Consider the following 18,235-nt stretch of genomic DNA (forward strand, 5'->3'; position numbering starts at 1 on the left):
ACAAGGCTAGCATTAATCCAAAAAACACAGACTAATATATGCTGGAGAGGTTGTGAAGAGACTGGAACACTTATACACTGTTGGTGGGAATATAAAATGGTACAACCACTTTGGAAATCGATTTGGCGCTTCCTTAAAAAGCTAGGAATAGAAGTACCATACGATCCAGCAATCCCACTCCTTGGAATATATCCTAGAGAAATAAGAGCTGTCACACGAATAGATATACGTACACTCGTGTTCACTGCACCACCGTTTACGATAGCAAAAAGATGGAAACAACCTGGGTTGTTTCCAAAAGGGGAAAACAACCAGAGTATATTTGAAGGCATGTAGTAGTTCATTTACTTAATCATTAAATAACTATCTACTAGTAATCAACTATGAAGGAGACAGTCTGCTAGGTGCTGGTCTCTGACTCTAAGATTACAGTCTAGTAAAAAAGATATGTAAAGATGTACATAAATATGATGTGTTTTGTAAATGTGAGAAGAATGAGCCGAGGGGAAAGGGAGAGGGTAAGAAGGTTGCAAGGGAAGAAATGAATTTAAGAAAAAGACTACTCAGGAGATGAAACAGAAAACACCCTGAAAGGCAGTATCAACAAGAATAGCTCTTCATCTGTTATTTATAGCCCACTATTAACAAACAGTAACTTTGAAAAACACTAGTCTAAACCGTCATGCAAAAGGGGCATATTTCACAATGCTATAAAATGACATCATGGTTAGGATGATATTCTCAGGGTTACAGGTAAGATGAGGCCACCAGAGAATGAAAGAGAGATTTGAACACAAGTGTTCAGGCTTCCAGTAATGTTTCTTATAAACACACAACAACAAAACAACAGAAAAGCTCAATTACAAACCACAACTACTACCTTAAAAGAAAGAAGCAGATAATAAGAAATACAAACGATAAACATACACATGGAAAAAAAAAAGCTTATTAAAGCAACCTTGAACTAACATTTTATACCTACTAAAGTAAGGGGAGAAAATTAAATTATGACACCCAGTACTATCAAGATTGAGTAAAACTGGAACACACACTGCTGGTAGCACTGTAAGTTAAAAAGGATGAATTCCATATGAGCACTATGTATTGCTTAACATACCTGCAGCTGAGGTGACCCCATCAACTCTGGCCACTTCCCTCCATTTACCCAATGCTGAACATTTCACTCCCATGCTTTTGCTCTTACTAACCCTACTCAAGAATGACTCTTTCCAGCCCCCTTCACCACCCACAGAACTCCTATTCATTCATCAAGGCTGGGATTCCAATGTCACCTCCCTTTTCTTAACTGACCAAACCAAATCCATCCACATCAATACACCCCCCTCCTGAGGTATATCCAATCATTCCTTCCATTGTGCTCCCATAATACTTTGTTGACACAGTTAGTTGTTTAAATGTCTCGCTCCTTAAAGTATTAATTCTTAAAGGGCCAGGACCATGTCTTAATAATTTTAGTACATGCAATACTTTGCACAGGAGCTGGCATGTGGTAATTACTAATGACAGATGGGAGGAAAAAATATACCACATGAACAAAGAAGTTCAATGCAATATTATCTCCCAGAACAAAAACCTGGAAACACCCTAAATACCCAATTAAAGAGGAACAATTTAGGAGAAAATGATACATCACTCAAACAGTATGCAAACATTAAAAATAACATGACGAGTATGCAGAAACATAGAAAATATTTCTGACAATGTTAAACTAAAAATGTAGACCACAAAACAAGTATATGTAATGGTTATAGCCAGGGAAAATACATCAGGACTGTGCAAATAAAAACATTTATTGGATTACGACAGTAGTTTTCCTTTTCTCATTTTCTTTAATACAGGTAGCCCCCAGCTTACAACAGGGTTCTGTTTAGACAACTCCATCGTAAGTTGATTCTGACGTTAAGTTGAATACCTCTTCTTTTTTTTTAGTTCTCATTATTATTGCCTTTTATTACCAGTATCTTTATAAATCTCGTCTTTGAACATCTGCAAGTGAACAACTGAGAATGGTAGCATCAAATTATGCGCAGCAACACTGTATGCAGTGCATATTACTAATGATAAGAATTACAAAAAAAAAAAAGTCTTAAGTGGGGTTCTTCATAACTCCAATATGTCATAAGTTGGGGACTACCTGTACTGTCCCTGCCAGTGTACTGTCATTAAAAATTTTTATTTCAAAAGAAAGACATAAGGGGGGAAAGGAGCAAGATGATAGATTCCTAAACCCCTGCAATTCAAGGAAATGCTGTATTACTGATGGGTGACAAGAGGAGTGGGTGTGCAATATGGCCAAAACCACAGGTCCCTGACCCCAATCTGCCTCAGAAAGAATACCTCTCACGTCACACAGCAAGTCATTCTCACTAAGCCAGGCTGCACTAAATATCAATTCTTTATCGCAATACTTCGGAACTTTGGAGCTAAGAACTTTTTCCAGACATCTGTAGAATTAGTATTAATGAGAGTGCCTTGGAGTTCACATACGCGGCTATGCAGTAGAAACTTCTCAGCCATGGAACTGCCGGGCACGCTTCTTGATGAGATGTCTAAGCCTGAAGGCGTCAAAAAAGTACATTTCCTTATTTGGAACATAACTGGTTTCCTCTTTAAAACTTTTTCCACCACCTCCTGTCTACACTGTAATTCTCCTGTCTTCTCAAATGAATACTTAACATATGTCAAGGATGTAAGGCATATACTGAGAAGTTTTCTGCCTAATTCTATTACTAGGAGAACCAATCTCACCAGAAAATTGGAATCTTCCCACCAAATTGCCCCAAAATGAAATCTAGTAAGCACCTAAAATATTTTAAATACTTTCAATAAACTTTCTTGAAATTGGATGATGTTTTTCCTTGCTCACCTTAGTTTCCGAATTTTAGGAATAGAAAGAACCAGAAGTCATATAGCCCAATCTCATTTTACGAGTGATAAAAAATGATGTACAGAGAGGGGAAATGACTTGTCTTGAGTCACCCAGATAAGTAATGATAAAGGTGGGATTAAAACCTAAGTCTCCCAGATCTTCAGCCCTGATTCATTCTACTACATTAAGCTGTTGTATCCCCTGAAATCTCTGCAGTCCTTGGACCTAAACAATTAGTATAACAGAATTTTAAACCTAGAAGGGACCTCAGAGAGAGTCTTATCTAATCCCCTCATTAGATATATGAGGAAACTGAGGCCCAGAAAGATTAAATGATTTGTTCTCAATATCCTGGGTGACAGGGTAAAAATGTAATTTAAGCTCAAAATACCACAAACCAATGGCCATGAGAAGGCAGAGGGAATGTCTCAGTCGGGGAAATTTTTAAAAGGAATGCAGACCATTCTACCAGTGGTTCTCAAAGTGTGGTACCTGGACCAGGGGCTTCAGCATTACATTTGTTAGAAATGCAAATTCTCAGGTTCCATAAGCAACTTACTGAATCAAATTCTAGGAATGGGACCCAGTGATCTGCTTTTTAACAACCCCTAGGCCACTCAAGAAGTGCTGGTGGTTAAGACCTTGGCTGCTAACCAAAAGGTCGGCAGTTTGAATCCACCAGCCAGCCCTTGGAAACCCTATGGGGCAGTTCTACTCTGTCCTATAGGGTTGCTATGAGTTGGAATTGACTCAACCGCAACGGGTTGGATTTTTTTTTGGTTAGGCCACTCTACTGGAGCTTGGGTGCAGCAAGTGGTTCGCGATTGGCTGCCAACCTAAAGGTTGGTGGTTCAAACCCACGCCAGTGGCTCCACAGAAGAAAGGCCTGGTGAACGCTTCTGTAAAGATTACAGCTAAGAAAACCTATGGAGTGGTTCTACTCGGTAACACATGAGGTCGTCATAAGTTGGGGGCCAACTCTACGGCAGCTAACAATAACAACAGACCACTCGACAACCAAGTTTCTACCACAGGCTCATGATTCTACCACGTCTTCCTCTATTCAAATTGTCTTCCAGTGAAAAGTGGTATGCCTCAGCCAAGCAGTGAAAGGGGGAAAAATAATATTCTACTGAGGCTACTGTAAACCATGCTAAACAAGCCCAAACTGGTCCCACTCTATTGCAATGACTTGCATGTTAATGTCTATGCATTTGCCTGCAAAGAAGAGAGGAAGTAAAGGGAAGGGTTTACAGAAGGTTGGGAGGTAGGCTGAAGACACATCGTTGGTAGTGGAGAGGGTGAGCTCAGTACGAAGAACACCACTACTGGAGCGGGAATGGAAGGCAACAGCCACATGCCATGAACACCTTCTACACAGTAGATGCCTCCTGCATCTCATCTCATTTGATTTTTTCAGCAACCCCATTCTGGCAGTATCCCCGTTTTTGCAGACGGGTAGGAGAGGTGGAGATGTTCAAACCAGACAACTTTGTTCCCTTACGGCTCCAAGAAATATACTTTAGTGACCATATTGAGTCTACTTTGTAAATGGTAACTATAATCAATGGCACTCAAGATTTATGCATCTTTCTACACATGTACCATACTTCCAATTTTTAAAGTTTTAGAAAATCTGAAACAAAACAGAAAACTGGATCTGGGTGTTCAGTTGGTTTCAGTTCTGGCTCTGCCCCTTACTGGCTGTTTGACTTTAGGCAGGTAACTTGACCTCCCTGGCTTGAGCTTCTTTTTCTGTAAAATAAACAGACATGCCATCTACCTCAGACAGCCATGTTGAGAATTAGATGCGGTAATGTATCTAAAAGTACTTAGATCAGCACCTAGCACACAGTAGCAGGCACTGGTTAGGAGCTCCAGCTTTGGAATCAGACTGCCTAAGTACCCCAGCTTTGTCACTATCTGGCTAGGTTCCTTGAGGTAGGTACTTTTTGGGGGCCTCAGTTTCCTCATCTGAACAACAGGGATAAAAACAGTACCTCCCTCATAGGACTGTTGTGAAGATTTAGAGAGACAATGCAGGTAACTAACGTATTTTCCCTGTCTATAAATTGTACAGAGCTTTCGCATCCATAAACTCTCGTGATCCTCATGACTGTCCACATGGCGATGGGTGTGCTCGACTGGTTCTGGCCTAGATTCTACACAGTACCATCTTTTGGAAACACAAGGAGCGGACACTGATCTTACTGAAAGGAAACTGCATGAGTAGTGCATGTAAGGAATGAACGGAGCTGGAAATAAGATCAGGATTCTAGTCTCAACTCTGCCACTACCTTGGCCCACAATCTCAGCTAAGTCCCTTTACCAGACTAGGGGTTACTTTTCAGCTGTAAACAAGCAAGCTGAAAGAGGTTATCTATAACATCTCTTAAAATCAAATTCATACTCTGTGTCACGGCCCACCAAGAAGGCCTACCTAGTCTGCATCTGCTTACATCTCCAACTTTATCACCTACCATTCCCCTGCTCACTCACCACATTCTGGCCACATGGATGGATCCTCTTGCTGATCCTCTAACAGGCTGAGTCAGCTTCTACCCACAGCCTATGTACCTGGTGTTAGGTCTGGCGCAATCATTCCGCCCCTTTCACATGACTAGTTCCTTCTCAACCTTCACATCTCAACTTTAATGTCTGTTTCTCAGAGAGAGCTTCCCAGACCATCTTATCTAAAGTAGTAAGTCCTCTCCCCCATAAACAAGCCATACAAGTAACTTTAAAATTTTTAGAAGCCACATTAAACAGTAAAAATGACAGGTGACATTAATTTTAGTAATATATTTTCTTAAACTCAATATATCCAAAGAATTATCATTTCAACATGAAATCAACATAAAAATTATTAATATTTTACATCCATTTTTTCATAATAAATGTTTGAAATCTGGTATGTATTTTAGACATATGGCACATCTCAGTTTGAACTAGCCACATTTCAAGTATTCAATAGTCACATGCGGTTAGGGGCTACCATACTGAAGAGCACAGTTCTTACAGCATGCCCTGTTTTATTTCCTTCATAGAACGTTTCACAATCTGAATTTGTTTACTTGCTTATTATCTTGTGACTTCCCTCTGGACTATAAGCTCCACAAAATCAAGAACCTGGTATGATATATACCCACTGGACACAGTGCCTTGCGCACAGTAGGTGCTCAATAAATATTTGTTGAGCAAATGAATGAAGAACCCCTTCTACCTTTAATATTCTACAAGTTAATGGGCTAGCCAAGCCACAACTCCCAAACAAGTACACAATCACTCATATGACAACTCTCCTATTCCCTTTTTTTCTTTCACATTCAATTACTGTCTTACAAAACAAACAACAAAAATCTCTCCCGATTATACAGGCAGTCCTGGGTTACGAATGCAATCTGTCCCTAACTCTGCCTTTAAGTTGAATTTGTAAGGTAAGTCGGAACAGGTGCATACAGTTCTTATTTAGCCTTACTTTAGTGCAAGGAGCAGCCCTGGTGGTGCAGTAGTTAAGTTACCGCTGCTAACCAAAAGGTTGGCAGTTCAAATCCACCAGCCACTCCTTGGAAATTCTATGGGGCAGTTCTACTCTGTCCTATAAGGGTCGCTATGAGTCAGAAATGACTCGACAGCAACGGGTTTTGGGTTGGCGCAAGAAAGGAGCTCTGGTGGCACAGTGGTTAAAACACTCGGCTGCTAACCAAAACGCTGGCAGTTTGAACCCACCAGCTTCTCCATGGGAGAAAGATGTGGTGGTCTGTTTCTGTAAAGATTTACAGCCTTGCATTTGACAAAGTCCAACACCCATTCATGATAAAAAACCCTCAGCAAAATAGGAAGAGAAGGGAAATTCCTCAACACTATTAAGGACATTTATACAAAGCCAACAGCCAACATCATCCTAAATGGAGAGAGTCTGAAAGCATTCCCCTTTAGAACGGGAACCAGACAAGGATGCCCTTTATCACCACTCTTATTCAACATTATGCTGGAGGTACTAGCCAGAGCAATTAGCCTAGAAAAAGAAATAAAAGGCATCCACACTGGTAAAGAAGAAGTAAAAGTATCCCTATTTGCAGATGATACGATCTTATACACAGAAAACCCCAAGGAATCCACAAAAAAACTACTGGAAGTAATAGAAGATTTCAGCAAAGTATCAGGATACAAGATGAACATACAAAAATCAGTTGGATTCCTCTACACTAACAAACAGAACTTCCAAGAGGAAGTCACCAAATCAATACCATTTACAATAGCCCCCAAGAAGATAAAATACTCGGGAATAAATCTAACCAGAGATGTAAAAGACCTATACAATGAAAACTACAAGACACTACTGCAAGAAACCAAGAGACCTACCCAGGTGGAAAAACATACCTTGCTCATGGATAGGAAGACTCAACATTGTAAAAATGTCAATTCTACCCAAAGCCATCTACAGATACAATGCAATCCCAATCCAAATTCCAATGACATTTTTTAATGAGATGGAGAAACAAATCACCAACTTCATACGGAAAGGGAAGAAGCCCCGGATAAGTAAAGCATTACTGAAGAAGAAGAAGAAAGTGGGAGGCTTCACACCACCTAATTTTAGAAACCATTATACCACCATGGTAGCCAAAATAGCCTGGTACTGGTACAACAACAGATACAAAGACCAATGGAACAGAATTGAGAATCCACACATAAATTCATCCAACTATGAGCAGCCGATATTTGACAAAGGCCCAAATCCCACTAATTGGGGAAAAGACGGTCTCTTTAACAAATGGTGCTGGCATAACTGGATATCCATCTGCAAAAGACTGAAACAAGACCCATACCTGACACCATGCACAAAAACTAACTCAAAATGGATCAAAGATCTAAATATCAAATCAAAAGCGATAAAAATCATGGAAGAAAAAATAGGGACAATGCTAGGAGCAATACATGGCATAAACAGAATACAAACCATAAGTAACAATGCATAAACACCAGAAGAGAAACTAGATAACCAGGAGCTCCCAAAAATCAAACACTTATGCTCATCAAAAGACTTCACCAAAAGAGTCAAAACACAACCTACAGACTGAGAAAAAATTTTTGGCTACGACATATCCGATCAGGGTCTAATTGTTAAAATCTACAAGTTACTGCAAAACTTCAACCACAGAAAACACAAATAACCCAATTAAAAAATGGGCAAAGGATATGAACAGGCACTTCGCCAAAGAAGACATTCAGGTGGCTAACAGATACATGAGGAAATGCTCATAATTGTTAGCCATTAGAGAAATGCAAATCAAAACTACAATGGGATACCATCTGATCCCAACAAGGCTAGCATTAATCCAAAAAACACAAAATAATAAATGTTGGAGAGGTTGTGGAGAGACTGGAACACTTATACACTGCTGGGGGGAATGTAAAATGGTACAAACACTTTGAAAATCTATTTGACACTTCCTTAAAAAGCTAGAAGATGTACCATACAATACAGCAATCCCACTCCTTAGAATATATCCTAGAGAAATAAGAGCCGTCACACAAATAGATATATGCACACCCATGTTCACTGAAGCACTGTTCACGATAGCAAAAAGATGGAAACAACCTAGGTTCCCATCAACGGATGAATGGATAAATAAATTATGATATATTCACACAACGGAATACTATGCAATGACAAGGAACGATGAATCCACGAAACATCCCGTAACACGGATGAATCTGGAAGGCATTATGCTGAGTGAAGTTAGTCAGTCGCAAAAGGACAAATATTGTAGGAGACCACTATAATAAGAACTCAAGAAAAAGTTTAAACACAGAGGAAAACATTCTTTGATGGTTACGAGGATGGGGAGGGAGGGAGAGGGAAATTCACTAACTAGACAGTAGACAAGAATTATCTTGGGTGAAGGGAAGGACAATCTACAATACAGGGGATCTCAGCACCACTGGACTAAACCAAAAGCTAAGAAGTTTCCTGAACATGACCAAACACTTCGAGGGACAGTGTATCAGGGGCAGTGGTCTGGGACTATGGTTTCTGGGGACATCTGGGTCAATTGGCATAGCAAAGTTTACTAAGAAAATGTTCTGCATCCCACTTTGGTGAGTGGCATCTAGGGTCTTAAAAGCTAGCGAGTGGCCATCTAAGATGAATTAATTGGTCCCAACCCACCTGGAGCAAGGAGAATGGAGAACACCAAAGACACAAGGAAAATATTAGCCCAAGAGACAAAAGGGGTGACACACACCAGAGACTCCCATCAGCCTGAGACCAGAAGAACTAGATGGTGCCCAGCTACCACCAACAACCGCTCTGATAGGGAACACAACAGAGAGTCCCTGACGGAGCAGGAGAAAAGTGGGGTACAGAACTCTAATTGTAGTAAAAAGACCAAATTTGATGGTCTGACTGAGACTGGAGGAACCCCAGAAGACATGGCTCCCGGACTCTCTGTTAGCCCAGAACTAAAACCATTCCCAGGGCCAACTCTTCAGACAAAGAATAGAGTGGACTAGAAAACATAAAATGATGCTCGTGAAGAGTGTGCTTCTTAGTTCAAGTAGGTACACAAGACTAGATGGGCAGCTCCTGTCTGGAGGCGAGATGAGAAGGCAGAAGGGGACAGGAGGTAGCTGAATGGACACAGGAAATCCGGGTGGAAAGAATGAATGTGCAGTCACATTATAGGAATGGCAGCTAGGGTCATATAACAATGTGTGTATAAATTTTTGTATGAAAAACTAACTTGAACTGTAAACTTTCACTTAAAGCACAATTGAAAAAAAAAAAAAGATTTACAGCCTTGGAAACCCTATGGGGCAGTTCTACTCAGTCCTACAGGGTCACTATCGACTCCACAGCAGTGAGTTTGGGTTAGTATAAGAAAAGGCCCGAAGCCTTTTCAATGATTTAAAAGCTGCAAGTACAGCAAGTGAAGGTAATTATGAGGAAGAATCTGTTGAGAATCATTTCAAAATGAGGGTGAATTTACATAACATTACATTCACAATAGCAAAAAAATGGGAACAACCTAAGTGCCCATTAACAGATGAATGGATAAACAAATTATGTACATACATACGATGGAATACTACACAATGACAAAGAACAATGATGAGTCCACGAAACATCTCACAACATGGATGAATCTGGAGGGCATTATGCTGAGTGAAATAAGTCAATTAAAAAAGGACAAATATTGTATGAGACCATTATGATAAAAATACAAGAAATAGTTAGCACACAGAAAAAAACAATTTTTGATGGTTACAGAGGGTGGGGGTGAGGAGGGGAAATCACTAACTATATAGTAGATAAGGGGTAACTTTGGTGAAAGGAAAGACAACACACAATATAGATGAAGTCAGCACAACTTGACCCAGGCAAAGCCATAGAAGCTTCCTAGACACATCCGAACACCCTGATGGACCAAGTTACTGGGGCTGAGGGCTGGGGACCATGGTCTCAGGGGACTTCTAATTCAACTGGCATAACAGAGTTCATAAAAAAAATGTTCTACACCCTACTTTGGTGAGTAGCGTCTGGGGTCTTAAAAGCCTGCAAGCGGCCATCTAAGATACTCCTATCAGTCTCATTCCATATGGAGCAAAGGGGAATGAAGAAAACCAAAGACACAAGGAAAATATTAGTTCAAAGGGCTAATGGATTAGATGAACCGTAACCTCCACCAGTCTGAGCCTAGAAGAAGTAGATCATGCCTGGCTACCACCAATGACTGCTCTGACAGGGATCACAATAGAGGGTTCTGGGCAGAGCGGGAGAAAAATATACAACAAAATGCAAATTCACAAAACAAACAAACAAAGACCAGACTTACTGGCCTCACAGAGACTGGAGGAACTCTCAAGACTACGGCCCCTGGACTCCCTGCTAACTCAGAACTGAAGCCACTCCCGAAAGCCACTTTTCAGCCAAAGATTAGACAAGCATATAAAACAAACAATAACACACGTGAGGAACATGCTTATTATTTCAATCAAGAACATGAGAGCAAATGGGCAACACCTGCCCAAAAGCAAAGACAAGAAGGCAGGAAAGAATAGGAAAACTGGATGAATGGATATGGGGAACCTGGGGTGGAAAGGGGGAGTGTGCTGACATAATGCAGTATTGCAACCAATGTCACAAAACAGTTTGTGTATAAATTTTTGAGTGAGAAACTAATTTGTGCTGTAAACTTTCTCCTAAAGCACGATAAAATTTTTTTTTAATTTACATAATATTAAAGGGAAGTACGAGTTGTCTGTAAATCAGACGTTTGTAGCCCAGGGACTGACTGTACACCCATTCCTCACTTATCAACATGATTAGGTTCCAAAGACCAGGCCGTTATGTGAAAATCGGCATTATGTGAAAATGGAGGATGACCACATCAGATCACAAAATGCAGGATGACTACATCATTACATGACAAACAAATTAGTGTTATATAACTGTCAAGCCACTGAGAATTATGGTCCAGACAAGATGACACATAACCTTAACCACCATAGCCAGCATTACTCTTGCCTTGCACCTCAGTGTTCATTACTACCAGACATATGTTGTTAATGTGCAAAATAGTTGGATAGTAGATTTTTTATTATTGTCAGAAATGTGAAATGTCAGATAACGAGACACTTGATAAGTGAGGAGTAGGTGTATACCTCCCTAAACCCATTGCCACTGAGCTGATTCCAACTCATAGCGACCCTACATGACAGAGTAGAACTGCCCCATAGAGTTTCCAAGGAGCACCTGGTGGATCTGAACTGTCAACCTTTTGGTTAGCAGCCACTTAATCACTATACCACCAAGTTTCCATATACCTCCCTACTGCTTACAAATTCCTTCCCATCCCATCTGGAGTCACCAGATCAGTTTTTGATATGTTGGATGAAGGAGTGGCACAAAAATAATAGCTAATATTTACTGAACACTGGCTGAACAGGTTTCAGTGGAGCTTTCAGACTAAGATGGACTAGGAAGAAAGACCCGGAGATCTACTCCCCAAAAATCAACCAGATAAAATCTTATAGATCACAACGGTCTGATATGTAACCGATCTTAGTTGCAGAACCAGAAAGCATTTCGTTCTGTGGTGCATGGGGTCTGACTCAACCGCAGCTAATAACAACTGAACATTTACTGTTTGACAGGCATTGATCTAAGCCATTTACATTTATGTTTCACAAAAGACCCGTGAGGTAGGCACCAACATTGTCCCATTTACAGATGAGAAAACTAAGGCATAGAGAAATTAAGCATTGTTCAAGTTTACAGCAGTCGGTTAGTAGCAAAACTGAGATTGCAAGCAACCTGGGGCTCCAAACTCATGGCTCTCAGGCTCTTAATCACTTATTCTTTATTGCGGAATTGTCTGATAAAAACATAATGTTATCTATGTACGTAATTTTAAATTTTCTAGTAGCTGCGTTAAAAGGTCAGCAAAAATGGGTGAAATTTATTTTAAATATATTTAGCCCATTATCCAAAATATGATCATTTCTTCACTATAAATCAACACGACCAATATGATCATGCAAGAAATTTTACATTCTTCTTTTCGTACTGTTTTTAAAATCCAGTCATCTTACACTTAAACCACATCTCAGTTCAGACTAACCACATTACAAGTGTTCAACAGCCACATGTGGCTAGTGCCTACAGTACTGGACGGCGCACCTCAACTGCCTCACACGAGAAGTCTCTTGGGGGTCTAAAGAGAGGATAAACCTTTGGGCTGGCAGCCAGGAGATCTGAGCTCTTACTTGTTGAGTGACTTTGGGCAAATGTCTGCCTTCTGGACCGCTTTCCCAACAAGTACTCTGAGCAACAGGGACAAGGAGATCCCTAGGGTTCAATCCCATGCTTTTATTCCAAACATCTCCCAACAACAGCTGTTAACATGGGTACAGCTTTCTATACTTTAAAATCAGCCTTCACATCCATCAGCTGACAAGAGTCCTCAAACAACCCTAAAGCCGTTACCGTCGAGTCGATTCCGACTCATAGTTATTGCTGCCTCTATAGTTCCAAAAACTGAGGCCCAGCGAGGAAGAAATGACTTCATTCAAAGTCACACAGCCAATCAGTGGAGACTCTGGAGCTCCAAACCAAGAAAAGCCGGCGCTCCTCTCAAAGACTGAGGGGAGAAGGGAGCTGAGAGGGGTGGATGTGAAGACAGGGTAGTTTCGGGCCTTTACAGAAGTTCAGGGGAGCCCGGCCTCTGGGTGGGGTGAGCGGGGCCCACACTAGAGTGAGAAAAGGTGATGGGGCTAAGGCTTTGACAAGGAACTAACTGAAAGGCCCAAGGGGGTTCCTACGAGAGTGAAGTGAAATGAGAGGCTCGGACCCAGGGTGGCAGGCGGAGAAGTGAGGGGGCCAGGCCCCAGAACGAAGTGAGAGTAGGTGCGATGAAGAGACCCTGGTTCTGGAATCCCGGCCCTGTCCGCTCCTTATACCTGGTAGCTCAGAAGTTCTCCCACGTCCATGGTTCCCGGCCCAGCCAACGCTGGCTACGCGGGTTCACTCCTCTCAACGCTGAAAACGCGGCCCCCTCGCAGCCGCTCCAGCCACACTGCCGTAAAGCGCCGTGAGCCGGCCTCAGAGACAGTGGGGTAAAAGTGCGCACGACTAGCAAGCGGGCCACACTGCGGTAAAAGACAGCGCCACCGTAAAGCGCGCTGCATTTAGGACAGTACCGTTTCCGCCTGAAGCCTGAGCGAGGCGGGGAAGGAGGGTGGACACCTGGAGGAGAGAAGGTGAGAGGAAAGACTGAAAGGAGTCAGAATTTACTGCGCAGCCCCTAGGTGTAGGGCGGAGTGCTGGGTGTTTCATATGTGCTCTCACAATGCTTCCTGGGGTATTTTATCCTCACATTATCCTCAGATGAAGGAGCACTGGTGGTGCAGTGGTTAAAGCGTTGGGATGCTAACAGAAAGGTTGGGGGTTTGAACCCACCAGCCACACCGGGAGAAAGATGTGGTAGTAGTCAGTTTGGTTTTTTGGGGTTTTATCCTCAGATAGTTTTTCACAGATAAACTGAGGCATTGCCCTGTACCTACCCGCTGACCACACGTGGCTGGCAAGCACTTGGTATATGGCTAGCCCAGATTAAGAGGTACCTTGGGTGTTTGAGCTCAACTACCAATGTAAAGATTGGTGGTTGAAACCCACCCAGTGGTGCTGTGGAAGAAAGGCTTGGAGATCTACTTCCCAAAAATCAGCCGTTCAAAACTCTATGGAGCACAATTCTACTCTGACACACGTGGAGTCACCATAACTCTGAGTGGACTCCTCGGCAACTGTTTTTTGTTTTTTATTTTTTAAACAAGAGATGATGCATGCAGAGCACTTGGCACAGTGCCTAGCACAGAAAAGTGCTCAACGTTTGATATTAATATTATGAGGAATTGAGTGGCATGGGGAGGGAGAGAGATGAAGGCATATTTAGAGACCTGGCCTTAAAACATGGAATCATAAAGCAAAATCCTGTGAGAACCAGGTTCAGTGAGCACCCTGGAATGGAGATAATCTTCTCAACCAGCGAAAGTGTCCCAGAGGAGGTGCCATTTGGACATGGATGTAAAGGAGGAGAAGAATTTACCAAAGGAACATTGTGAGAGAAAAGTGGCTCAGTCAGAGGGAATACATGAGCAAAGACATTGAAGTCAGATCATTCCTTGTAGACAGAGCGTAGGGTGTGTGGAGGGGATGGTGAGAAGTAAGGCAGGGGGAGGCTGCTGGGAAAGATCATGGATAGGGCCGCCAGATTTAGCAAATAAAGACACAGGATGCCCAGTTAAATCTGAATTTCCAATAAACAAATTTTTTTTTATAAGTGTGTCCCGTACAATATTTAGTAATATACTAAAAAAAAATTGTGTTGCTCACCTGAAATTCAAATTTAACTGGACTTGCTGTATTTTACCTGGCAGCCCTAATCATGCAGGATCTTGAGTGCCCTATTAAGGTATTTGAATTTTATCTTGATGAAGTAGTCCATTAATAGTTCCTGTGGAACCTCCCAGGGGATAACAGCTTGGGCACTCACCCTTCAGGTCTCAGCTTAAATGTCAGCACATCAGAGAAACCTTCCCTAACTTCGAGATCTAAGACAGTCAATCCCTCTGCTCACTAATCTTTATCACTATCCCTGATCATTATCTTCAAAAACACTTATGGGTTGTGGATTTGTTTGTTTTTTCATTTAAAGACCTAACCTTAAAACATAGAATCTTATGTTTTACTTATTTTTTACTCATTTGAGGTCTGTGTTCCCTTCCAGATACTAAGCTACAGAAGGCCAGAGTTTGTTGTACTATTCACCCTGCTAACCTAAGAATCTACACAATACCTGGCACTTAACTGGCACTTATTGAAGACTTGTTGGGAGTCCCTGAGTGTTGCATACTGTTAACACACTTGACTGCTAATCAAAAAGTTGGAGGTTCAGGTCCACTCAGAGGCACTTCAGAAGAAAGGCCTGGTGATTTACTTCTAAAAAATCAGCCACTGAAAACCCTGTGGAGCACAGTTCTACTCTAACACACATGGGCTCACCATCAGGCAGAATCAACTCAACAGCAGCTGGTTTTAAAAAGTTGTTGGTATAATAAATGAACCAATGTATCTATTGATTCATTCATTCTTGGCCAAAATACTATCAAAAACCTTCAAATTCAGTTGCCGAGGCTGCTTATGTACAACCAAACACCTCATGGGATTTGGTTCCTTGGTTTGGAGATTTAGGATCATGGTTTCATAGGACATTCCAGTTAATTGACCCATTAACAGAAGTCGTTAGTGCTTCTGTTCTACCTCCTAGTTCGTTGCATAGTGTCTGAGGTGTTAAAAGCTTATAAGCAGCCATCCAAGGCACAATAATTGGTCTCTTTCCACCTGGAACAACAGAGGAAGAAGGAGAGTCAGGAATACGAGGAGGATATGGAATGTGTAGCTAATTGCCTCCATGAACAATTGCCTCCTTTTCCATGAGACCGGAAGAACTGGATGGTACTTAGCTACCATTACTGAACATTTTGATAAAAGATTCCATGGAAGAATCCTGATAAAAAACGGGAAAATGCAGGACAGAATTTCAAATTATCATGGACTCTAGACTCTCTGGAGCCATTGAGGGTGGATTAACCCCTGAAATTACTGCCCTGAGATAATCTTTAAAACTTAAACCAGGGGGCGGGGCCAAGAGGGCACAGTAGTCAGACACTTCTGGTAGACCCTCTTACAACAAAGACCCGAAAAAAACAAGTGAATCAGTTATATATGACAATCTAGGAGCCCGGAACATCAAAGGCAAAATTGAGGTACCAGAACAAGTGGCAGGGGGAGGGAGAGACGGTGCGGAAGCAGTGAGGAGTTGCCAGACCTGACCTGGTGAGAGCCTGAGCCTTTCAGGCGTGATCAGCTCATGGGTGAATGGTGAGGCAGGCAGGCAAAGGTGCCCGGGAGGCGTATTCCACACCAGGAGGGACCGAGCGACAGATAGTCTGCTTGGCCAAACAGAACCCGTGAGAAGCAGACCCTTGATCAACAAAAGATAAGTACTTGCGTCCAGCCTACAGCGTGGATCAAAAACACCCCCCTAAGGGAAAAACTTCTTTCCCATTTACCTCCCCACTCACTGCTCTGCACTGGGTCCCAGGCCAGCTTCAGCAATTGCCGAGTCCCCTAGGCCAGAAGTAGGATCCGTCACACGCCCGGAGCCATTCTCCCAGCTGTGGAGAATGAACAAAGTAACAAACGGGAAAAAATAAACTACCAGCTCCCCTAAGCCAGGAACTCAGGGTAGGCACAGCTCCTTTGCCTAGGCACAGGCATAAGGGATCCACGGAGTTTTGAGTGCCTTTCCCCCTGTCACCCTGCATAGACTTGTGTGGGCCCATCTCAACAGCATAGGCCTTCATTACTGCATTACAACAGGGTACATACCAGAAGTCTAACTTCAGCTGTTTCCGCTGTGAAGTGGCAGGTTCATGACATTTGACACTGCCCATTAAGCAGGGTCTTCACCTACCCACATCAAGGGCCTGAGGACTGGTGGCTGCACCCACACCACCTACCCACCTGTGATAGGGGCCCAAGAATAAGAGGTGCCCCCCAGTCCTTACAGCCAACAGCACTGGGTGCTCATTGTCCAGCTGCAAAACCCACCCACCTACGTGCTCTAGGGAACAGGAACACGCCTTCCTCCTGGACACTCGGGCGCAGCCATCAGCCCCCCTGCCTTGTTAAGAGTATGTCCCCCTGCTGTAGCCAGATGCCTGTGCCTACACCAGTCACCTATGCCTGTCTAGGACTGCAGATGATAGCCTGCACTGCACACTTGGTGGCTATATACCTGGGCACCTGAGCTGAATCCGTACAGCAGGAGTGAGCAGACTCCTGAGCTCCATACCTAGTAACAGATCTAACCACCTGATGACAGGACATTAGAGCTTCAAAGGTGCAAATAATCAAACTAGCTCACACGAGCAGCCTATTTGGGCATATCAAAAGAAGAAGCTAGGGCACAGTAAGCAAACATAAATTAATATAACTTATTGATGGCTCAGAGACAACAGTCAATATCAAATCACATAAAGAGGCAGTCCATGATGACTTCAGCAAGCTCCCAAAATAAAGAATCTAAAAATTTTCCAGAGGAGGAAAATTTCTTGGAATTACTGGAGGCAGAATACAGAAGATTAATATACAGAACTCTTCAAGAAATTAGGAAGGAAATTAATCAAAACGCAGAACATGCAATAGAGGAAATTAAAAAGATTAGAGAAGAGCATAATGACAAATTTAACAGGCTGCAAGAATCCATAGAGAGACAGCAATCAGAAATCCAGAAGATTAGCAATAAAACTTCAGAATTAGACTACTCAACAGAAAGTCATAGGAGCAGAATTGAGGCAATGGAAGTCAGAATTAGTGAGATAGAAGATAAAGCATTTGACACCAATTTATTTGAGGAAAAATCAGATAAAGGAATTTTCAAAAATGAAGAAACCCTAAGAATTATGTGGGCTCTATCAAGAGGAATAACCTACGAGTGACTGGAGTACCAGAATGGCGGGGGTGGGGGGGAGTAACAGAAAATACAGAGAATTGTTGAAGATTTGTTGGCAGAAAACTTCCCTGATATCGTGAAAGATGACAAGATATGTATCCAAGATGCTTATCGGACCCCACATGAGGTAGATCCCAAAAGAAAGTCACCAAGACATAATCAAACTTGCCAAAACCAAAGATAGAGAATTTTAAGAGCAGCTAGGGATAAACGAAAAGGCATCTACAAAGGACAGTCAATAAGAATAAGCTCGGACTACTCA

The 18,235-nt window shown here is 42.1% G+C and overlaps 1 protein-coding gene across 2 annotated transcripts in view; it reads right to left on the reverse strand.

The window, feature by feature from the left end:
* CTNNBL1 (catenin beta like 1) overlaps nt 1-13,558 on the reverse strand; it is a 185,394-nt gene extending 171,836 nt beyond the window's left edge. The window contains exon 1 of one of the 2 annotated variants that reach the window (XM_004370355.2): nt 13,358-13,558. In XM_004370355.2, the coding sequence (XP_004370412.1) occupies nt 13,358-13,387 (30 nt within the window). In that variant the 5' untranslated portion in view covers nt 13,388-13,558. The remainder of the gene's footprint in view (nt 1-13,357) is intronic. The other variant, XM_023724756.1, reaches the window with a different exon arrangement.
* Nucleotides 13,559-18,235: the final 4,677 nt, after the last annotated feature.

The sequence above is a fragment of the Trichechus manatus genome, unplaced genomic scaffold (genome assembly GCF_000243295.1).
Source record: "Trichechus manatus latirostris isolate Lorelei unplaced genomic scaffold, TriManLat1.0 scaffold00008, whole genome shotgun sequence".
Taxonomy (NCBI): domain Eukaryota; kingdom Metazoa; phylum Chordata; class Mammalia; order Sirenia; family Trichechidae; genus Trichechus; species Trichechus manatus.